Below are 24,934 nucleotides of genomic sequence, written 5' to 3'. Positions count from 1 at the left end.
ACTACCCACATTTTAATGACACAAAGTTAAAAAGTTAAACATTTGCAAAGATTTAGAGACATTTCATGATCTTTTCAGCTCATTTAACCCTGCAGCCCTCCATCCAGTTTTACCCAGTGGCTACTCATGGTATTGCAAGGAAAAATGAAATCCCCTGATGACTTGATGACTGACATTAATGCACTAAAGTAGAAAAAACCTTCTCAAAATGTTGATGTTGTGGTCAAAGAATAGCTAGTTTTAGACAAAAATGTCAGATGTAACCGTTTAATCCTAAGGTCAAGAAATGGTTACTAAACATGGCTTATTAAAAACTATTATTATTACAAACATGACTTTATCATGATGGTTTGGATGTTTACTCTGGGGACATGATTGCTATTGTGACTTGATACAAGTTAGGTAAAGCTTTCTCTCCCCTCCGTGTGTTCAGCTACTTTAGATTCAAGGTTGGTTTTTGTCACAGTTACAAACAGTGAGCATCCAAACTTGCATTTTTTTTTTGTTCAGTCACTTTCCTGTTTCCTGGCCGTTTTGCCCTCAAGCATCAGAAGGCAGTTGTCCTGCTGACAGAGCTTTTGTTCTCTGCAGGGACAAACCAATGCTGAATCTCAAGGGGACTGGATGGCTTTGAAATACACTTTGCTTTACAAGACTGACATCAGTTGTTGTTTCTAAGGCTAATGGGGAAATATACAAGTAAAAGCTTACACAGTATAAAAATAAGGAAGAAAAACCATCTGTTCTTCCCTATAATTTGATCTGAGTGTATTTTTTTCAAACAAATTGCACAACAAGATACTTTGCTTCATTTTATGTCTCAACATGTTTAAAAGTCAACATGCCCCCACTTCTTATTTCTGAAACAACAATCTGGTTAAGGTTGATGTTGATCTACTTGTACAGTTAATACAAATACCTTAACGTTAATGTTAACAGCACACAGTGTTTCATGTAGAGTATCTCTGGCAGTGGGCCTTCTAACAAATACGCTGCGGTACAGACCGCAAGTGGGCACCATCTTGATAGGGCCACTTCACCTACAGTACATGAAATACAAACACGTGGCCTTGCCATCTGTTTGGCATGGCTGATGCTCTGGATTAAGACAACACTGCACTACAGTGAACTATATGCACAAGACACAAGATTTACCTTAATTTGTTTGGCTGCACTGGATCAGAATTTAAACATTTTAGACGACTTTAGACTACTTGACCTGTTACTTCTAAACAAGATTAAGAGTCTACAGCCAGGCTAGCAGCTCTGTGAGGCTGATATTTCCGTAGTATGGAGTAAGAGAAGAATAAAATTCTTATGATCTTTAAGATGGTTAAGCACACCTGCCATCATAGAGATTGTCAGCATGATGTGGTTTTCGTCTCTAAAAGCATATTGACCAGTTGAAGATCTAAGTAGGATGGAAACATTATCAGTAATAACAACATTTTTGTGTCCAGTAGTTACCTCTTTTTCATTGTTCACAACCTACTCATATATTCTTGAACTGATCTATAAAGCTTTACTAAATGATTTATTAACTCTTAATAAAGCCTTCACTTACAGCTCATAAAGGCTGCCTCGTTAGAAAGTGGTTGATATATTATTTTTCACTGAGTAAATTAGAAATTATGCAACTATTTTTAGTGTCTTTTTCTTTCTTTCTTTCTTTCTTTTTTTAAATGATCCCGACCAGCAAATCAGACTTTACATTAAACCTATCTGCTAAATGTTCACAGCCTGCGCATTTGCAGGTCACTGACACATTTTGCGGGAGGATGTGAATCAATATTTAAATGCCATAAGAACATACGGCAGGTGCTAAATCATCTTGTCAGTCATCACAGGGACTGGAGGGGAGTCAGGTGGAGTGCGGCTGTCGCTTTAAGAAGTTGTTGCATGGAGAAGCTGGTGATTTTCCACTCAAACTGACATTAAACGCGCACCAGCTCGTAGTGACAATGGTCTGAGAGAAAAATAGATAAAATTGTTTCACTCAGCGTTAAACGTAGGCGACAACTCAAGGAACAACGGCCTGCTTAGTAAGACGAGGACAGGTAATCCGGCATCTTCTTTACATATCAGTAAATGATAATATCGTTTTTATTTAAAAAAAAAGAAATGTACAATAGTAGAAAAACTATAGTAGGTATTCCCTCCTAATCTGTCTTTTGTGTTTATTTATCTTTTTAAACATGTTGAATATGAAAGTCAAACATGTTATTTGTCATCGTGTTGGTCGGTTGATTCATTTTATTCTCTGATATCAACACATCACATTTGCCCCTTTTTTTCCCTGACATGACTGCGTCCTAATTACTTCCAGAGAAAAGGAAAGTCCTGCATTTTAAACCTTTGCTTTAAAGAACAACAAAAGCAAATAATGTTTTCGCTCATAAAAAGGCGGGTTTGGCCTTTGAACCCGGTTTCCTGTGTTTATAGCTGATAAGACCCTGTCCCTCGTTTCTCTTTCATCATTTTTATTTTTTTTATTTTTTTGAAGCTCTGCTGTGGTGCGTTCAGGCGCGCCCCGGCTTTTCAGTGACGTGTGATGTCTGTGTATGGGGGGAAAAATGTATTTGTGTATTGTCTCGCTGCAGGCTGCAGGTGCACCTTCACCCTCCACACCCTCAAGTGATCCAGTGAAAGAATGAATGGATGAATGTTTATGCACCCTGTAGAGGAGAGTCTGCTGAAGTAGGACTGATGGACTAAGACCTTTACTAGCTTATATCTTGTGCTTACTGGCACATACTTAACCTACTTCATCTGCCTCCGCCCCATCCACTGTATGATTGATTGAAGTGTGTCCTTTGATAACCCCAATCTGCCTGCTCAGCACAATAAAACCTCAGGGGTCGCTGTACCTTTTTCTAGCTGCAGGTACTAAAAAAAGTTCCCAAACAGGGTGCTGAGGACCATTCAAGGGTCTGTTAGGAGTTTCCTGTGGGTCCCCTTCAAAATAAGGTATGGTTTGTTAATATGCACAATGAATTTACCCACGGTTGACTGTGAAAATGTGACTTTCTCAGTTAAAGGTTGAATATTTTCCTGTAAATTGATGATTTAAAAAAAGAAACATTTGTTGTAGCTCACCCATCATAAATTAAGAAATTATACAATTTGTTTTTCTTTCTAGCTCTGTGATCTCTCCTAGATTCATCTAATACTCCTAAATCACATGGACCTGGATGATCGCCACAAATATAGCCACTTTAAAAACTCAGATCAAATCTTAGAAAACACAACAAAAACAAATGACAGTTTCAGGAAAAATAAATTCAGTCCGTTTTTATTGTTTGCAAAAAATGCAGGTCCAGTTTGACAGACTGATTCTGCCTTTGGTCAACAATAACGAAACCTTTTTCGCAGACTGTCTGTGAGCTATGACTTATGAACAAACGACAAAAGGTTTTCACTTTTATCCAGGGGGAATTCTTTTATGAGATGACCCACATGAAACAGGCTTTCTTTCCTGTTGCAAGCATCTACTTTCAAAATACAACCCCTGTGGTCTGTCACACAATAGATTAGACAGCGTCTGTCAAGGGTTACGTAACCAAAAGAGTATACAGAGCATGACACTGACCAAAATATGATGGATTATGGCGTCGTGCAAAGCCAAGAGGTGTCAAAGGTGTGTGTGCGTCTGTGCTGTGTTTAAATGACAGCTTGTCTTCGGCTGATCCTTGTCCCCCCATTAAATGTGCAAATCCTGTGCAAGAATTTATCAGTTTTTAATTGACTCGTGCATGCCAGCCTTTGTCCAGCCATTGTGCTGCTCCCAGAGCAGTGAATGGTATCTAAACAGACCATGGACAGGCAGAGGAGACACATGGCCTTATTAGGAATTGTTATAAAATGTAAATGGTCTGTATTTGTACAGCGCCTTTCAGTTATTTCAAAGCGCTTTACATGAAATCCTCATTCACACATCATTCATACAGGAGGAGACTATTCTTTCATACTCATTCACGCAAGTTGGGGTTCATTGTCTTGCCCAAGGACACTTCGACATGTTGACCCATAGGAGCTGGGGATCGAACCCCCGACCTGGGTTGAGGGACGACCCACTCGACCACTGAGCCACAGCCGCCCCTTATAAGCTGATACTGTACTCGTTTACATTTCCCAGATAACAAACCGCATGACATGAAAGAATGGAGGACAGTGATTCAAATGTCCCGCATACCAGGAATTATCACAGCGTATGCATGAATAAAAATAGTTTTCACACAAAGATGCTTGGAAGTGGCGTGGTGATGTTATGAGGGGCTTGTTATGAAACTGTGCTTCATATTTTAGTGCTGTTTGAAACAGTAAAAAAATAAAATGGCACTAAAACTCTCAATGCTGCCTACAGTTTATGTGTTTGTACAAACTCATAACTCAAGACCAGCCCCCAGTGTTGGACCAGCCCAGCCTTTCTTTCCCTCTGACTTGTCCTCCATGTCTTCACCATGAATAAGAAGTGTGTGTGCGTGACACACACACTCACACCCCCGCCCTCGTCCCCCCCCCTCCTCTCACTTGGCTATGTGTATGCGTATGGGCAGGGAGTAGTGGGAAGTGGAAATTTACAGTCTCCCACGTTGGTACCTGAGTTGTATGTCACAGCGAGGCTGCATCCAATCCCAATCTCTACTTTGGATTTAATTGTCTTTAGTCAAGGGGCGGACCCTGCTGTCAGCTCCACTTCTTGTGACCCGTGTCGGCATAAAGGCATTCAGTACAGAGGAATGGTGACAGCTGAGAGAGAGGAACTCTATACATAGTCGCAGCCATGAAGGAAATGTAAGTTTTCTAAACTGCTTTGCCTGGAAAGGGGACTTGATTTTTCCTTGTCTGCATGTGTAATGTCATGTTTTTCTGCATGAATGGGCTTAAGAATAGTTAAGTGTAAATTGTTGGTGGATTTTGTAAGAGTCTGATTGTATGTTAAAAGGTTAAATAAATAGTGAAAGAGAAAGAACTGCAAATAGATTGTATTGTTGTCTTTTGTGAGTAAGACTGCGTATAGAAAGTGGTAGAAAGGGTCAGTGAGTGATTTTAGCAGCACTAATATCACGCTGAGGTGTGTTTTTCATTGGGTTAAGGAATTTGTAGATGAGTATGTCTGTGTTAAATGTGAAGGACAGTTTGTCTTAAGTCTTATCTGGTGGGCAGACAGCCTCCTGACAGCACGCAAGCAGGTGAAAGCATACGCTGATCAGGCGCGAGAAGAAGGGGGGAAAAAGGATAAAGAGAGGGAGAGAGAAACAGGATGGGAGACAGAGTGGGCAAGAACTGATCCAGTTATGTAAGGAGGTCTGAGAATGGAAAGTGCTTCACGTTGACTTGTCATGCATAACAGGAAGAGAGAAATCTTAGAAAAATGATGGGAGGCAGCGCGCTTACAGGGAGATTGAGGAGTTGTTGTTGGAGCGTTGATTAAGTGAGGAGACACATAGTTCCCAGCAGGAATGTGAGAGGTTTCAGGGAATCTTCTAAATATGGTTGTTGGTAGAAGTGCCTATTCCTGAGAGGGGAAAGTTGTTCTTATCACTGTGGTGATTGTTATTCTGGTCTGAGGTGTTGCACTAATTAAATTCCTTTTCATTAATGTCCATTTTTAAATGTTCCACTTGTTTGCAAAAGTTGTACACTTTGTTTTCAGCAAGAACAAAACTCAGGTTCACATTTTGGACTCCCAACACTTTTCTGTTTAACTTCTTCTTTTGTCAGAGCTTCGACAAACAGCGCAGTCTGCATTTAAGGGGAAGTATTTGATGTCAGTCCGAGGAGGAAAGCTAGTTTTACTATTAATCTCATATCTTACAGTTAATCATAGCTCTCTCATTGTATCTGTTTTGCCTTTTATCATATGCCAGCTGGGAGCTTAAATCACATTTGGTCTTGACAAGTCTTACACAGTTATTCCTGTCCTATTAGGGGTTCTTTTCTCCTCCTTGGCTCATGTGGGGAAATAGGATACCTCCGGCAGTAATAACAAATCCTGTCTTTCTTGGAAAGGCGGTTTACAGTATAAACACTCAAGTGAACTTAAGCTGTTGTATCTTCCTGAGAGCACCATGGGCTTTGGGAATGCAGAGTGATATCTTCCTCTCTAAATTTGGATTACGGTGGACTGACTTGCTGCTGATACAGTAGCATCAGAGAAAGCTAAAAGAAAACTTTCCATCGGGGTCAGGCGAGGTTTTAAGGGCGTGTATCATGCCCGAATATTCCCTTCCTTTTCCTTCAGTGACAATGCGCCCCCCTCTGAGCAGAAAACCCCACCCTGAGACGCATTTAAGTTGGAAAACAGAGAGCTACTTGCAGAGCTAATGAAAAAAACAGTGATGTGAGTGTGTACATGCTGTCACCAAGGTGGCTGTTTTAGCTATACAACTTGCAGCATGCATGCAGAACTTTTTTTTTCATAAAATCAAAATATTGGTTTTATTATCTACAGATAGATTGACTGATTGATTGTTTGATTGATTGAGGCAGATAAAGAAACATGGTGGGTGTTTTCACTGTTTGATTGTCCCAGTGTACATTGCACTAATTGAGTGCGGCTGGTGTTACAAGAGGCTTTTGCTGTCGGTTATTACTGCAAATCAGTTCCCCAAACATTTAGTCTGAATGACCTACATGCATCACTTGTTCAGATTAGCAAGATTAGCAACATAGTACTGTATATCATGTACACAGTGATTACACAGCATGCTGTAACGCAATCAGGAGGCAGCATTATCTCCCTAATACTCCTCCCTCTCTGCGTCTTATCCCGTTCACCTCTGTCCCTCTCTCTTTGTCTTGGTCTCCCTCCATCTTACACATCCTTTTTTTCCCTTGTCCGTCCACAGCATGGCACAAAAAGAGAAGCTCCAATGCCTGAAGGACTTTCACAAGGACACCTTGAAACCTTCACCAGGGAAGAGCCCAGGCACGCGGCCTGAAGACGAGGCTGAAGGCAAGGCTCCTCAGAGGGAGAAGTGGGCCAGTAAGCTCGACTTTGTCCTGTCTGTGGCCGGAGGCTTTGTCGGATTAGGAAACGTCTGGCGCTTCCCTTACCTTTGTTATAAAAATGGTGGAGGTAGGTACACAACACACAACAGACGCCAATGAGTTTTGAGCCAAAAAAAGTGGTGATCATAGTAAGAAGATGTCTTGCACTGGGCTGATTCCTGTATCCATTATCCAGGTGCATTTCTCATCCCCTACTTCATCTTCCTGTTTGGGGGTGGCCTGCCTGTGTTCTTCCTGGAGGTCGCACTGGGCCAGTACACCTCTGAAGGAGGGATCACCTGCTGGGCCAAGCTCTGCCCCATCTTCACTGGTCAGTCCAAGCACGTAAACACTGCACATGCTCTCACACACACACACACACACAGAAATAGAGGCTTTGCATCACAGCACAAATCATCCCTGACAAGATCATTTAATATTTAACGCTGACTAAAAGCTTCATTTGTTTAACAAGAACTCTTCCCTGATTTACTTCCTGACTCAGTCTAATACCCCCCCCCCCAGTTTAACTGGGCCAGTTTTACTTCATGAGGCAGCTTTGCGCTGTGTAAACAACAGAACACAGCACAGTTAAGAAGGAGCTGAATATTGAGAGTACTGAACATTGAGTATCATGGAGGATATTAGTACTTAAATTCCAGGGGTCAACGTTAGGTAGAGCATGCACATGTATACACTCCTGCACACACACATCCATGTAAACAGAAACAACCCAAACTTGCTCGAAGGTGCTCCAAACATAAAGTCATCCATGGATTGAAGATTAGCTGTGCATAACGGATTGATGAGTTCTTGGTTACCATGGAAACAGACTGGCAAAAGAAAAACACATCAAGTTGCCTAGCAATGGGCACAGTCTTACGCAGCAGGTCTGCATGAAAAGTTGACATAGAGTTGCAGTGTGGACCTTAGCTTATAGGATGTTATAAATACTGTATGTCTTCTGTGACGGTGTTGGTAGGGTCAGGTTCTCTCATCAGTCTCCTGACTTGAGTTCAGCATAAGCTATTAGAACACTCCTGCTGCTCTTGGGTGCAGACCCTGTACTTTTGAGTGACAGGCTGTAGACAAGTGCTAAGACACCACGCCTTCAGCAGCTGCTGTCACGCCCTTACTCATGTTCACACACAGGATGTGACATGAAAAGAGAGGAAACTGTGCAGCAGCGACAGCAGCTGCTGATCGTCTCCACTATTCACTGAGGCGGCTGTCTGTCCATCTGGCACAACGTCTGGCACAGCAGAGAAAGTCCACAAGTGGCCGCAAAACTGGCCAATCACAATTGTCCCCATTGTTCCCCCCACCTTCCTGTGTTTTTATCACACAGAGAATTCATGACTTAAATTGCTGCACAACGCACAGTCAAGTATGCACGCACACACACACGCCCACATACACACACACACCTGTCACAGCATTGACTTGTCTATCAGTTTGCATTTGGTATGTAGGAACAAGGAGGGGGGGGCGATAGAGATGATGAGTTTAAAAATACTCTTGACCAGTGGAAGAGTACCGGGGATTTCTGTGTCCAGGTTCGTGGCAAAGTCATCTAAAAATAGAGTAAAAACACTAAGGACATTACAACGATAGACAGCAGAATCAAGTCTGGAAAGCTTTGCCCTTTTTGATATAGTAAAAAGTGAAATTTTATGTTTGTGTTTTTAAAGTTCTTCAGCGGCAGTCTCCACTATTATTAGTGATTATTTACTTAAAGTCTTCATTTAAAGAGTGACTTATCAACACGGTGAAAATCAATGCTTCACTGCCCTCTCTGGTTAAGCCTGTTGCACCATAACTTGTGTTACTGATAGGTCAGAACTGCGCTCCGTTGCATCTATAACCGTGACCAACAGCGACTGCCACACCCTGTAGTACACTTCTACATCACTGTGGCAAGATGAGAAGTTAAACCTCTGAAGGTCCACTGCTGTGCAAGTGGCTATATATCACTTTTTTTTTTTTTTTTTACAACTGACAGCATGACCTCTGTAGCAGCTGACTCACTGTTCATGATTTACACCTGGTTCACTTTCACAGCTCTCATCAGCATTGTTTTTGATCACAGCAAGCACCTGTTTAAAGCAAAAAAGCTGGTAACCCCCCCCCCCCCCCCCCCCCCCCCGACCACTGCCTGCTCTGCACCAAACAGCTGACAGACTAAGTCAGCAACTAGATAGTGAATATATTTGAGCATTTTGCCGCGAGTTGGTGGAGACCAAAAACGGAGCTAAAAGAGAGTGAATATTGCACTTACATTGATCAAGGGACCAAAACCACCACTCAAAATGTTGCTCCATATCTGCTGGATGTGTGTAAACAGGCAACTGTTTGCCGGCACCGCCAAAAGAGCTATCACACAAACAAGATGTTAATTGTAAGATGTGACTGATGTTAAAATCTACCTTCTTTGCCTCTTCTCTGCAGGGATCGGCTATGCCTCTATTGTGATCGTATCTCTGCTGAACATCTACTACATCGTGATCTTGGCCTGGGGACTCTACTACCTGTTTCAGTGCTTTCAGCCGGAGCTCCCCTGGGCCAAATGCAAGCAGCCCTGGAACACAGAATTCTGTGTAGAGGACACCGTCCGCAAGAACAAGACCCTATGGCTGGCAGCCAACATTACCAACTTTACCTCTCCCGTCACCGAGTTCTGGGAGTGAGTAGCCACTGAAAACATGTCTAACTGATATGCACACACACACACCCACACAAATATACTAAAGTAACACTGCCTCTTTATCTTGCTTGCGTAAGAAATCCCAATTTATTTCATGCCCATTTGCTGTGTTACATGTTTGAATTTGATGACAATTCATCACAACAAAGGGCACTAAGTCAGACACTTCATTCAGACTCAGATAGATCAGGACGGCAGAACAGCACAGAAAGGCCAAGTCATGTATCTGTTTGATTTATTCTTTTATTGTCCATTTGATTAGTCCAAAGAGACCGTGGTCTACAGTTGTCATATGGCCTACCTCCTTGGGTGTGTCAGAAAATGTACAAAATAACCTCTTCTATTACAAGCCCCACGGACTGCCATTAACCTGTTCTGTATCCTCTGCAGACGCAACGTCTTGAGCATCTCCGATGGGATTGAGGACATAGGGCCCCTGAAGTGGGACCTGGCCCTGTGTCTCCTAGCAGTGTGGGTTATCTGCTTCTTCTGCATCTGGAAGGGAGTCAAGTCCACTGGGAAAGTGAGTGCTGAGGCGTACACACATCCTGTACTTATTGTGTCGCTTGGATGCTGTTTGGCCTTTACTTTTTCCCCCTGACTAGTCAGTGACAAAACACTATTGCTTTAGAGACAACCCACATGCTTGGAGGGCAGTTAATTTGGTTGATTTAGAGACACAAGCCTCCGTGCTGTCCTGGAAGTTTCTTGTTGGCCAGACTCACTGTCGGCTGTAAACAGATGACTGCTGCTCCTTAGCGCTCTCTCCGTCTCTGTTATTGGGACAGAAAATGGGCCACAGCCAACAGGAGGACCTCTGTGAGGGAAATTATTAACTCTATTAAGAACCATTTGGTTTATTTCCACAGGTTTATTTCCACAGGTTTATTTCCAAGGTTAATTGCTGTGATTTTAGCTGTAAAATAATCACTCTTAATCTTTAACTAGATAGCAGTTCAGGAAGTGAGAGGCCTCTTTGCAATGTAATGTACTGCCTTGTGCTCTATTGGGCGTGCACTCCGTCTCAAACCCTCATCATCTTCTGTAGGCAAAACGCATCACTCTTCACAGACCATACCTTCTTTTTCTCTGTGAAAATACTTTAGGTAGAGAGAGATTGTTATCAGATCAGATCAGATGCTTCTTTTGTCATGCAAAATGAGAACTTAAAAAGGAAGTAGAGTCTCATTATATGTCAAGGACGATGAGTCATCAGGTATAACCGTTGTTCGGTATTGTGGTCAATTACTCCTTTGTTCTGTCTAGGTGGTGTACATAACTGCAACTTTCCCATTTGTGATGCTAATTGTGCTGTTGGTGCGTGGAGTGACCCTGCCAGGGGCAGCTGAAGGGATCAAATTTTACCTTTACCCTGACCTGACCCGCCTACAAGACCCGGAGGTAGGCTAAAAAAATGATTCCCCTCTCGTATGCTATTTTTCACATCTGTCACCATATATCAAAAGAGTTTTTTTGACATTTAAGGAAGTACGCTTATTTGTTTTCTTGTAGTTTACATGCGACTACATCTCCTTGTTTTAGGTTATGTAGCTTGATTACATAATTTCTTGTGAGTGATTGGATACTTTAAGACCAAGCACATATGTCTCCAACGACCAGCCCCCATGAGTCCCATGCACATGGGGGCTTGTGGAGGTGTTGAAATAAAAGTGATTTCACTATGTTTCTCAGGCTTCACATAGAATTACTGTCATTTTACCATCCACCCTGCTCAGGATCTAAGGGTATATTCAACTTTTGGAGTTGCTGTAGAAGTGGAAATTGTGGTGACCACTATTGCAAATGTAGCTGTATTTAATTAGCGGTCACAATAAAGAGAAAAATCTCTAAAAACCCCACTATATGTATTTTCTCAGTGACAAACAACAGACAGACACAGTTAGCGACTAGTTGGCCAACATAGTGGAGCAATTAGCAGCTAAAACCCAGATATTTCCCTCATGAGTTGGTGGAGACCAAAAACAGAGCTAAAAGGGGAGTGACTGTTGGACTTACAAACATAGCCAAACATATGACTCCAAATGAATGCTAATCTCGCTCCACATATACTGGATATCTAAATGGCAAACTGTTGGCCAACATGTTAATGCTATCAAGTTAAAAGGAGTAAGCAATCACTTGTACTTGACAGTAAGCTACTGATAAATATTTCAAAGCAAATTTCACAAAACGTTTACCTCATCTAACCTGGAAAACACTGTTGCCTCTTCCTCTGTCTCCTCAGGTGTGGATTGATGCGGGAACCCAGATTTTCTTCTCCTATGCCATTTGCCTGGGAGCCATGACATCACTGGGGAGCTACAACAAATACAAATACAACTGCTACAGGTGAGTTGTGTTTCCGCTGGGGGGAGTGGGACTGTAGTAGTGACAGCAACTCGTGTCAGAGACGGTTGCGTGAAAAGAAAATGGGAACTTCGGTTCCACCTGTGTTCATTAACAACCTCCATGACATATGTGTGACATAGGGACTGTTTGCTGCTGGGAGGCCTCAACAGCGGTACCAGTTTTGTGTCTGGCTTCGCAATATTTTCCGTCCTGGGCTTCATGGCACAAGAACAAGGGGTGGACATTGCCGATGTGGCAGAGTCAGGTACGAGGGTCCAAGGTGACGGCACCAGTGATGGTGGGCACTGCTGCCAAACAGAAAAAAGACAATTGGAAACTTCCCAAAAGTTAGCAACAATAATTTTTTTAAATGAGGGGAAAAATGTAATCAGTCAATTTAAGTCTCGAAAACGATGATGCTGAAATGTAGAGGTATCGGCAATTGCACACTCCTTGAATAAAAGCCTCAAAGAAACAGAATTGTTACTTCAGTGTCAAACATGCTCCACCTTTTCTGAGGACAGATTACATTGCATTGGTCAAGTGCTGTGTGTTTTAGCTACACGACACACTGTGGTGTTAAAGGATTTTAACTCTGGCATTTTTAAACCTGGGAACCATTTTTACATATTTTGGCTTTGAAATGACTGGTAGGTACAAACAGTTTTGGAATTGGTCCAGTACATCACCTCAGAGTCTGTGAATGGGCTGCAATGTAATCCTTTGGGGCAACCTAGCCCATTAATGTACATCCAGTAAAAGGGTTTGTTTTTGGCACTGACAGGTTCAGATTGTTATTCGACATGTCTGACAAAATCATGGAAAGGCTCCCTACAGAGACAGACCTGTTAGATCCTCTTAGCTTAACCACAAGCAGCCTTCATCACTCGGTTCAAAGACACCAGGCTTCATTGACAAAAACAGTAGATTTACCTCACATAACTAGTGAATGGCTGGATTAAATGCTGTTACTTTGGTGTTTCAATATCAGCTCAGATCAGAACTAACTCTTTAAAAAACCGAAGTCCCACAATAACCAAAATAAATCAACTGAGCGAGGTGGATATTTCTGTAATGTTGAGAGACACTTCTAATAACTATCTGAGCCTGTCAGTGGCAGAAACAAACACTTTTAGTGGACATACTTTGATGGTACAGTTGCCCCAAAGCATTACATATTAGCCATTGTAGCTAGTTCTGGGCAGTTGGTGGAGGCAATCACCTGAATCAAGTCCAAAACTTGCTCGTCGTGCCTACCAGACATTTCGAACCCAAAGTATATAAAAATATTGCCCAGGTTTTAAAGGAGTTATCCTCTAAAGAGCTCATCATTATTACAGGTGTTCAATGGCACCAGGTGTCCTCATGTCAACCTGCTCCTGTCATTTAGTAGCTTTACATGTTTTTGACCAGGGGACATTGCTAAGAAGATTGGCACTGTACTGTTTGCATTCTACTGTATGTGCACTGGCACCCTGAGGTGATATTTCTGACCAGCAGCACTGCACTGTAAGCCCAGTTCTGTTAACAAGCTGTGGATCTCCTGAGGTGGACGCCACCGGTTCTGTTTCTGCCTTCCTTCCTACTCTATGTGGACTTTGAAGGAGATGCGTCTTCTTTCAGCATGCTCGCTCTGTTCAGTTAAAATTATACTCTTGCTACCTTTAAGACTGCAACTTGAATGCAATCATGTGGAATCAAACATGTATGACAATTTCAGTAATACTGTGATGGCATGTTAGTGTGTACAAACAAAATGTTCCATCAAATATGAAAGAACAACCAAATGAGCAGTTTTTTCTGCAGCTGATCAATTGAGGGATTAATTCATGTATGTGATTGCTGACTCTGTGTCTCATGCTCTTATCATATCTTTTTGAACTTATTCATGGCTTTTTGCTAAACTCCTCATCTGCTTTGTTTAGATTAGATTGGGTTAGATTATGTTTGATTAGATTAGATTCCAGTTTATTGTTGTTATTGCACATACCAAGCACAAAGGAAATGTAGTTGAACATCTAGTGCAAAAAGATGCAAAACTATGATAGATGGTTGTAGAATGGTCTGGTTTTGTTAGATACAGTAATAACAACTGACAGTTGTGTAATATGTATTGTGTAAAAGAGACAAAATGTACAGTTGAATAAGGTCTGGCAAGTAAATATATACACTAAAGAGAATTTTACTTCCTGGTAGGCACTCGACACACAGGACCAACAAAGGATAGACACTCCAGTCCAGTTTGATTAAATCTGTTGGACATAGTAGATCATACTTCCTGTACATCATTGGCACTGCCAGACCCCCTCCGCCTCTCTAGCTCAGGCTTTACATCATTTTTCCAATCCCCTTTTGTCGTCCAAGCTGAAATCAGATAGAAATGTTAATTCTGTGCTCCGCCTTCTCCCCATCCCCCACTATGTTCTCCTTCCAGGTCCTGGCTTGGCCTTCATCGCTTACCCTAAAGCTGTGTCCATGATGCCGCTGCCAACTCTCTGGGCTATCCTCTTCTTCATCATGCTGCTGCTTCTGGGCCTCGACAGCCAGGTTAGTATTTTCACAAACTGCGATGTAAAGCTATGTAGAGAATAGCTGGTTGGTGTACTGCCCATTAATGTTGCACAGACACCTCCCAGGCCCCATGGGTTAGTAGGCTCCTGCCAGCCCAAATATGTAAAACACATTTAGTGTCTCTCTGATCCACATCTAACGTCTGCAAGGTATCAGATAACTGACAGACAAGAAAAGCAGCCTGTTCCCACAAAGGCATTTTACTACCACTCTTGATTGCAGTGTATAATAGCCCCTTAAATGTCCTGTGATACCACAAATTAAGTTTTAAGAAGCTGATGTACGTTAGCTAAACATTTAATGAGTAGAAGTCATTATAATAGTCTGCATGCAAGCCATCTAGCGTTGATGGGACGCAGAGCTTTGATTAAGACAAGATAATCTAAGTAGACAAAACACAAGTGTACACCCGAGGGATTCTCCGGCTATATCACATTTCCTGCCTCCAAGTGTAATTCTACTCCTGTGCTAACTCAGTCCTGCACATGGCCAGCTACTCATCTCATCCAACTGCGAGATCAGGCCGATGCTCTAAATTTGAGCACATGTAAATACTTATGCGAGTGCAGCTATTTCCATATGAGAAACGGTGCCAGTGTCTGTGTGTGTGGGGGTGCATTTATGGACCATAAATTTCATGCAGATTTGTAGTCCTGAATGCTATATATTGTTAACATCGCTCACACATACATGCCACTCTTATGTAAGAGGTTTTTGTTTGGTTTTCCGTGCAACAAAGGAGCATGTTCTTGCTGCATAAAGACACTGTGGTTTGAGAAAGAGGAACAATTTCATAATTTTGTTATGACATTTTGTAGCTTATGAGGCAATGCGGGTACACATGGAAGCCAGAGAGAGAGAGAGAGACACACACAGACAAGAAGACGGAGACAGTGATTCACTGTTGTTTTGTTTCTGTTGTGTCTTGGTAGCAACAAACCAGTGCAGCAGAGAGAAGCTCTGTTTAAATTCTCATTACTGCCCAACAAAGACAGCTCTCATTCTCTAATCACTGGTTTGTAGGGGCAGAGCTGCATGCACACAGAAAGACATGTCAACGTTTTTCTCCTCTGAGAACTTAATAGTTGCTTTTGTCCCCACAGTTTGTTGAAGTGGAGGGACAGATCACCTCTATTGTGGATCTATATCCATCCGTCCTCAGGAAGGGTTACCGACGAGAGATCTTCATAGCTGTGATGTGTTTCATAAGCTATCTCCTGGGACTCGCCATGGTAACAAAAGTAAGTTCACCAACAGTCACTGCATGGAGCATGTGCGCTCTTACTTCTGCTGCTTATCCTGTTTAGAAAAGGAAAAGAGAGTTTGTGTATTCAGATCAACAGCAGAGATAACGCCACAGACTTTCCACTTGCCTGTTGGCTGCTGCATTGTCACGACCAAATATGGCTTCCTACCACCTCCACCACTCACATCCTGTGTGTCTGAATGGAACAATTCGGAATGCCGTTTTCCATTTAGCAGTCAACCGTGCTTCAATGACATCTCAGCACCTGTTGAACTCTGCCTTTATTGGTAGGGTGCCAGCATTCTTGTGCACTGCTTTCAACACCCTGTGCCCACTCTGCTTTAATACCCCCTTCTATCTCTGTGACTTTCTTTCCCTCCACACACATCAGAGAGATAATTAATGCAGCTTTTCTCCTTTTCTCTTTGCAGGGTGGCATGTATGTGTTTCAACTCTTTGACTACTATGCAGCCAGTGGTGTGTGCCTTTTGTGGGTTGCATTCTTTGAATGCATCGCTGTAGCCTGGGTTTATGGTAAGTGGAAACGACTCTATGTGATGGGTTTCTGTGGTGTGTGTCGTTTTTCAAAGTAATGGTCCTGAAGAGTTAAAAAAAAAAAAAAAAGCACAAATGATCTCTTTGGTGGTAGACAAAGGTGTCCTTGTTGTTTTTCCACATCAGTAATAAATTAACTGCACGCAGAGGCGTGGCGATGGGGGTGGGTGATCGTGCTGGTCCCACACTAAATTGTGATTGGCCATTTGGGGTTGCCTCCCACCAGATTAAATCCTGCCATCATAATAAAGATAGAACCTTTAGCCTAATGAAAAAAGACACAATAGGCGCTGAGCCCACACAGACACGGGCTTCACCACAAGCAGCTAGCTTAGCATGGTTAGCATCTCATTATGTCAAAGCTCCGTGCTGACTAAAATGGTAAAGGCCCTCTGACGGATGCATGATACAGCATGATGTGACGCAATGTTAGCCCCCATTTGAACGCTAATTTAGTCATCAAAATGTAATGATATTTTAAAAAATTGAACACACAAATTCCCACACAAAATTAGCTTTTTCCAGCCTCTTCTCAAATAATTCCTTATTCTGTGTAAATATTATTTACTTTTTACTTTTAATTACTTTACATACAACTCTTAAAAGTTTAAAAAAAAAAACCCAAATCAGTAGGGTTACATCATTGTTTGGTTCAAGTGCTCACTGCCCATAGACTTGTGTAGCCTACTGCTTCAGTTTAGTTTAATGGTTTATTTCTCATTTATGCTGTTTAATCAACACAGTAATAATTCACTGTTAGCCTAGCAGTCTAATTTTGATCTGCAGTCCCTCACCAAATATTCAAACATAACTAAAAACAGAAATAAAACATTGTGTCTTTAACATGTACAAAGGAGGATACCAGCAAACATCAGGCACAAGCAGGCTACAGTGCAGTACACACACCAGTGTAAATAATGCAATAAAACATGACAATCAACAACTAAGGAGAGTAAATTATGACCCAGTAACCCAGTAATAGCTGACACGGTGGAGACTGTTTATACTACATGCAGTATAAGGTGCATGACCCAGTGGGAGTACATGCTGCAGTAAAGCGCGGACAACAGAGATAAGGGACCATAAACCTGCTAAGTTCAGGAAGAAGATATGAAGGTCATTCAGCAGCAACAAACAGTAGCACGTGAACAGTAGAGACTGATTGTATATTATGTACAATATTCATTATACTGACAACCTTGTGCTAGCACTAATGTTATCCTTTATTCTCTTTGTGTTGGACAGGAGTTGATAATTTCTATGATGGACTTGAGGATATGATTGGCTACAGACCAAACCCATGGATGAAATGGAGCTGGACCATAATCACTCCTGTCCTCTGCATGGTGAGAGATCAGCAGCAGCCATTGGAGTGTCACTTGTGTTGGAATCATGGTCTTGGATATGTGACAAATGTTGATACTTTCGAAGGTCACAGAGACGGGTACAACTTGTACTAAAAGAAGCATGTGTTTGTTTCCCAGGGCTGCTTTGTCTTCTCCCTGGTGAAGTACAAGCCCTTGACCTATAACAAGGTGTACGAATACCCTGACTGGGCCATCGGTCTGGGCTGGTGCTTGGCTCTGTCCTCCATGATCTGCATCCCCATGGTGATGGTCATCAAGATCCTACAGTCTGAGGGACCCCTGATCGAGGTGAGCGGACTCAACCCCTTCATTCGCTTTCTTGCAAAGTTAGGTTGATAGAACTCTTATATCGGTACCTTCAATATGAAGCTAGGAGGTGGTTAGCTTAGCATAAAGACTGAGAACTAAAGGAAACAGCCACCCTTAATATTGCCAATAGTAAAAAAATTCCTTTGTAGTAAGCAAGTAAAAATCTTGGTTTATCACCTGTTAATGTTCATCCAATCCAATGTCAGGAGAAATGTCAAAGAATGATGACGGGCACTTGAATGTCATTCTAATTATTAAACAGCATCATTTTCAATCATTGACTAAAACTCAAATTCTGTCAAAACTCTCAAATGTATTTTTTTCAGACAAAACTCATGACACAACATTGTTAAAGCCACCGTCAGTGTGGTCAGCGGGAAGTAAACCCACAAGCAGACTAGCTCGCTAGCAGTAGTGCCCGTTTGTTACACAACACTCACCCTGCAGGTCGTCACAACCCAGGTCGTTACCATGAGGCTGGGCAACCGTTAGGTTGCCAGGCAACATGGGTTGGCTGTTTCCCCTTGCGTGCAGTCTTTATGCTGAGCTAAGCTAACATGCTGCTGGCTGTAGCTTCATAATTAGCATACAGACAAGACAGTGGCATCAATCTTCTCATCTACCTCTTGGCAAGCAAATGAGCACATTCCCCAAAGTGCTCATCTGTTCCTTTAAGAAAGAGTGAATGTATTAGAATGTGACTTGACTCAATTAAATTGAATTCATTGAACATGCACACAAATACAGATGTGATTCATGTTGGATTTCGATGTTGGCCATTTGTCATGCTGAGCCTTAAACTGCCCCAGTTTCTGATGATCATTATCGTTATTGTCTCATCTCGTTCCCTCAGAGGATCAAAGCTGTGGCAGCCCCGGCAAAGTCAGGCGTGAGCTCTCGCCCAAAAGAGTACAACTTGAAGGGCAGCGAGCTGACACAGCCCCTGGACCCCAACGGGAACAATGGCTTGATCAAGCCCACCCACACCATTGTAGAAACAATGATGTGAGCGCTCTCTGTGAGAGGAATAAGATTGATGTGCTTTTGTGTTATTATCATATTTGCTAACATTGATAATGGTAGGTTTACATTGTTCAATATATTCACATTAGAGATACTCTGGTTTGATTTCTATGAAGAGAGTTATATATTGTTGTAATTTTTTTTTTCTCTTGTAATTTTTTTTTATTTTTTACTATATCAATATTGTTGATGTTACAAACGTTGTTGCTGTAGTTGGCACTGATCTAAGTTTAGGCAGTATTTTGAGATAGTACATGTTCAATGTTTACTACCTTTCTGTCAATTCCGGAGTGATGAGGAAATTTACATTTTTGGTGTATTCGAAAAAAAAGATGAAATTCTCACTTCACCTAAATTCAGTGAACTAAACGAATAATTTACCGTGTAAAAGGTAGAAAACGTCTAAACACCCTCACGTGATTGTAGCAGTCTCGTCGCAGAAGCTAACTTCTAATCTCTCGTCGTTGTTGTTCATCCCTGCAGTGAAAATGAATGTACCTCCGCAAGCGGCGGAAGCGAGCCACCCACATCTCTCAGAGTACATATCCATAACACGTTAAGTGGCAACATGCAGTGTTTAGAGTTAATCTTGCTTGACATCCTTTCAGTTACAAGTTGAACAAGGCCTTGGCCAAATACTGTGAGAAATGCATACATAAGAAGATCCATCCTCAAGAAACAGCTGAGACAAAGTAATAAAAGAGAAAAACAACTAAGAAAGAGGAAGTAAGGAGAAAAGGGAAGTGGCATTTTTGGAGTATTTGTACACTGCCTGTGTGACTACTATAGTCAGTCCCAGTGCATTTATTGAAACCTCTCTTTGCACTTTATATGTTGTTTCACCTCTATTGTAGTATTTGTTTTTATTGTTGCAAGGTATTGCAGTTACATTTGCAACACATTTCAGGAGGAAATATTTTTAGCTTCTAACTTTTTGATATTGTAAACTTTGATATACAGTATCTAGTTGTCTCCTTGCTAAGACAATGACGAAATAGAATAGAAATCTGACATCAAATATTCTGATTCATAATTATTGTTCAGTAGGATCTGTGAGAACGTCACTTAAAAAGTAAAAACATTACTTTTTTTCAAAACATCCTAACAGCTCTCTCCATTGTGCTCATTTCAGCAGGCAGACGTGCTCTGCAGATCTACCACTGGATTCTAGTTTCTAACTTTCGGTTTCGGCATTTGTATTGTAGAATTTGAATTGTTTGTAAATCACATATGCCTTTTTGTAACAATTTTATACTGTACATCATATGAACGTCACTGATTAATATCAGAAAAGCAATTTGTTTTCTAGACATCGATTACATTGTGAGCCTGGATTACATTTTTTCAGTGTGCAATGTTCATTGAAGCAATGGCATTCTCTGCTCGTTCAAAATGCACCATCAAATTCAAAATAATTGTAATGTTCAATAATGCAACAACTTGCACAGTTAAATACAAAATCTGAAGGAACTACTATCTTGAAGCATGTGCAGGAACCACCACAAAACCGTGCTGCTTTGTCCGTGAAAATCTTGTGCTACTTGGAAATTCAAGTGTACCAAAGTATTTTTGTCTCACAGTTGTCCCCTTTTGAGATGCACATTGCATCATTTCTATATAGATTACAAATAAACATCTTTTTCTTTGGATTTTTTTGTGTCAAAAATTCTTTTACTCTCTAAATATGAACTTCATGATTCCTACATAGTGGAGAAATGTCAATATGAACATCTGACACTCATATATCGCATATATGTATGTTAGTGTATTCATTTGTATTTAATTTCTTATTTAATTTTTGAGGCCGAAATAATTATTGAGTGAGAGAACTGACATATACAAAGCCTTATATACAGCCCATGATTTACAATGTAATTTACAGTGGAAGAAAACTGTAGTCTAGTGTTCTTCCACTGAGGGAGTAACAAGGAAGTACCCACACTGTAGTCAATCCAAACAACATAAGCTGGCTGGATGAATGCATTGAGTTAAAGTTTAACCTGTTAAGTATGTGGCTGAACAGCCAAAAGTGGTTGAAAAGTCTTTCATTATTTCAAGATCTCAAGATAACTGAAATGTGTTGTGCCACAATTTCTTTACAGGCTCCACACAATATTTCAATTTAGTTTCCCAACACCCTGAAGGTATCTAGTATCAACAAAAATACTTACAACAGAAATACACTGTAAACTGAGGGTTGTATTATAAGGTGGCAGTGACACGTTTTACTTAGATGATTTAGAGAGTGAATTTCAGCACAATATCATTCTATCTGTCTTCATAGTCGTACAGCCCCTGCAGGAATGTCAGTAAGCTGGATATCATTGCAGTTCTTAAATTTCAAGATGACTTAACTACAAGCACTCCGTCGTGTGTGCACAGCCTCCAGTCTCTGGTCTGGACAAAGTTGTTGCCTATGATTTTACCCACCAATCAAACACTGTTAAGTATTGTTTCCACTAGAGCTGGACTGTAGGCAGTTACTTTGATCATGTAACTGCTTCTCCTGTCACACATTCATCCATGTTGTCCAATTTCAGTGAGGTCTAGTTGTGCAAATCATAATATATTTTGATTCCACCCGTTAAAAAGCTGTCTTCATGTATGAGAACGCGTTGTATTGAGCTGGTAATACCGATGCCACCCTGACCACCGCCGCTCCCCACTCCCTGTGACAGCACATTGACACTTGTCCTAAATTTTTCAGGGTGTCCGTCCCACCATCAATCTAACGCCCCTCAGCAGGTGGCAACTGCATTGACATCTCACCCACGGAGATGGGACTTGCTTATTTGGGCATGTCTCTGGTGTGCCACTGTCCGTCATAAGCCCTTGAGTCACTGAGCCCCCCAAACATTTTAATTTACGCCACGTAGATGAACAACATAAATACCTGAGTGCAGCATGCTCATATTTCATATGCGGATGAAAAAAACGGTGTTTGAAGCTCACATTCACAAAATTTAAAATTTTTCTTATCAAATTTGGTGACAACTAATTATCATATATGTCTTTGAAACAAATAAGGCACCAATTCTTTACAAAAAATTTTGATTTAAACACAATTCACAAAAACAGTGTTTGATGTGAATTGTGTGTAACTCCCTTGATGACATCAGTGATACTCTAACATTGCAGACTTGCATAAAAAGTCCATTAGAGAGCTGTCAAACACTTGTCAAATTCATTGAGCCGTTGCAGATTTAATGCATCAAAGTCTAAGAATCTGTAATGATGAACTGTTAGACCTTGGGCCCATTGACGAGCTCGGTCGACACCGTCAAACACACTGAAAACTGTGTCCCAAAATCATACTGCATACTGATTGTATACTGTGGATTTTTGGTTGTGCTGTTGGACACTTTTCCTCAATGAAAACAATGCAAAATGGATGAGCTCCTCACAGCTGGTTATGGCTGATTTTAAAACCGGATAAACAGAAAAAAAAACATTGTACATCTTTATGATGCTGAGTTGGTAGAAACATCCATCTTCACACATATCACATAATTTCCTGTATAAAACGGTTAAGTATAACTAATGGCTAAAGTAGTATTGTATGACAATTTATCTGTAGTACAGAATAGCAATAGCATGGATTAGGACAAGGCTGAAGGCTGCAGTCATGCTAGCAGCTCTGTGGGGTTGTACTTTAAGTACTTGAGGCTAACTTAGCTTCATGCCATTGCAGCGTGCCAACATACTCACAGTGATAACAGTAACATGCTAATGTTAAGCAGGTATTACGTTTACCATGCTCACCTGTAGCTTAGCGTGTTAGCATTCTAACGTTTGCTAATCAGCACTAAACACTGATGGGGATGTTATTAGTATTATAATAGCATTACTTTAACTGTATTGGATCTCAAACAGAAGTCTTGGAGAAATTTAAATGTTGAGTTGATAATGGCGCTACATGAGAAGTCGGCTGAGAGGCAAAGTCATTACAATTCATCGAGAGTGAAACATGAATGTCGGATAACTTCATGGCAACCCATTAAACAGTTGGTGAAATATTTCAGGCTGGATAGAAGTGGATTTCAATAAAAATCTCCAACAAAAACTTTGCGCTTCACCTCAGTGTTGACTTTGGGTCAAAGTTTACTCTCATTTGGCAAAGCCAAATTAAACAACACACTGTTGAGACACCAAAGTCAAATCAACCATGGTTTCATAACTTTATTCTCATAAAAAGAAATACATTTCTTAGTTTATAATAAATTAAATAACAAAAATAAAAGAATATCCAATAAATCTTTCAAGTTCCTTTAAAACAATTCCTGACATTCAGGGAGGATGTGGAAATTAACCAAAAGATGAGCAGCCACATTCAGTATCACAGCTTACATGAAGATACTATAGTGTATGTGCATGTACTGTAAATGAAAATAAAGCACTGCATACCATGACACATTATACAGTAAAATAAAGGTACAATACGTTAAATTAATATAAAACCTTAAAAATAGGCCTCTGTATACAACATGACATTTAATATGAGACATGAGTCTGAAATCAGATTGAAAAAAAACCCCCAAAAAAATCACTGTCCCAGGGATTAATCAGTCTCTAAGGCTGCTCTAAACGTGACAATGCAACTATCTCACGACACCTTCACATCAGCCGATACAAGAAACAAAAACATGTTTCTTATTGCCAGAGAGGCAGCTGGATCAGCAGGCCAGACTTGTTACACAAAAGCTTTATAAAAAAGAAAATGTCATGATAAAAAAAAAGGGAGTACTTTCACACAAATTTATTTGGAGCAAACTGATATTACTCCAATACTGTTTGATGATAAGGATGAGCTACTTGCTGAGGACAAACCCCATGCATGCTTAACATGTTTTAAGATATTGGTCGAAAAAACAGCAACTCCAGGGAGCAACAAAACTGATTATCACTTCAGTCAGACGTGGGGTTACAACAAGAAAATCATTCAGCACTGAAAATTTAAAAAGGCATTTCATCCTTCGCTTTGGGGAAGGATTCTATCCACTTCAGGAAGCCTCAGTGATGGACCACGAACCAACCCATAAGTCCTTCTGGTACAATGCCACATAGAGAGACCACGCGGTGAAAAAAGTGAAAAAAGTGAAAGTGGAGATTTGAACAAACAGACCAAAAGAAATGTGTGCAGAGTGCGAAACTGAAAACAATATCTGTGTAAACGTGTGGCTGAGTCACTGAGACAATAAAAAAAAAAAAAAAAAGCAACATCATCTCTGAACACTGGAGTCTCTCTGGAGTCGTTCAGAAACTATTTATCCGAGGAAGGGCGCCAACTTTATAACAGAAAGGTTAGAGTGTCTTCACAAGCATTTGAAGTGTTAAGATTTAAGGGGCTTTAAAATACAGCTAATGATACGTGGCAAGTAGCAGAGAGCATTCTGTCTATTTGGAGGTACTGCCCCCTCTCTGGGGCAGGCGGTGTTGTGTGTGTGGAGGGGAGGCTGGAAACGGGGGCAGTGAGCCAAGTCACGGCTGAAATAACTCAAATATGCACAATGTGCCTTGAACTTTGAGTCGACTAACACCCTGTGTGACAGTGTGTGTCTGTGTGTTCTGTGTGTGCGTCTTCTGCGTGCAACCGTGTACAACAAAAAACTGGGCAAAAGCCCTTTCAATGGGAACATGATGCTCATTAAAGCAAAAAAAGTAATAGTATATAGTGTGTTCAGTGCATGTGTGCAGCATTTGACTCTCTCCAGAGCTGAGGCTTGTGTGTGTTGACATCCTGGCTCAGTCAGAAGCTATGACTCCCTTGTTATATAACCCTGCATGTGGCTTTGCCTCTGGAGAGGGAAGGGGTGGAGT

General features: G+C 41.1%; 1 protein-coding gene across 2 annotated transcripts; it reads left to right on the top strand.

Moving 5' to 3' along the window:
- Nucleotides 1–1,932: 1,932 nt before the first annotated feature.
- Nucleotides 1,933–20,766, top strand: slc6a6b (solute carrier family 6 member 6b). 2 transcript variants are annotated; one of them, XM_070839755.1, is made up of 14 exons: nucleotides 1,933–2,057; nucleotides 6,852–7,081; nucleotides 7,190–7,324; nucleotides 9,442–9,676; nucleotides 10,088–10,220; nucleotides 10,964–11,098; nucleotides 11,943–12,046; nucleotides 12,187–12,311; nucleotides 14,481–14,593; nucleotides 15,721–15,858; nucleotides 16,295–16,397; nucleotides 17,664–17,764; nucleotides 17,903–18,073; nucleotides 18,948–20,766. In XM_070839755.1, the coding sequence occupies exons 2-14, from the start codon at nucleotides 6,853–6,855 to the stop codon at nucleotides 19,101–19,103; spliced, it is 1,878 nt and encodes a 625-aa protein (XP_070695856.1). In that variant the 5' UTR covers nucleotides 1,933–2,057; nucleotide 6,852; the 3' UTR covers nucleotides 19,104–20,766. The 2 variants fall into 2 exon arrangements, with proteins under 2 accessions (XP_070695856.1, XP_070695855.1); XM_070839754.1 differs by lacking the exon at nucleotides 1,933–2,057 and adding an exon at nucleotides 4,616–4,794.
- Nucleotides 20,767–24,934: the final 4,168 nt, after the last annotated feature.

This window comes from Pempheris klunzingeri, chromosome 11, assembly GCF_042242105.1.
Source record: "Pempheris klunzingeri isolate RE-2024b chromosome 11, fPemKlu1.hap1, whole genome shotgun sequence".
Lineage (NCBI taxonomy): Eukaryota > Metazoa > Chordata > Actinopteri > Acropomatiformes > Pempheridae > Pempheris > Pempheris klunzingeri.
The sequence above is the reverse complement of the archived record's forward strand: the minus strand, read 5'-3'. Positions and strand labels throughout refer to the sequence as shown.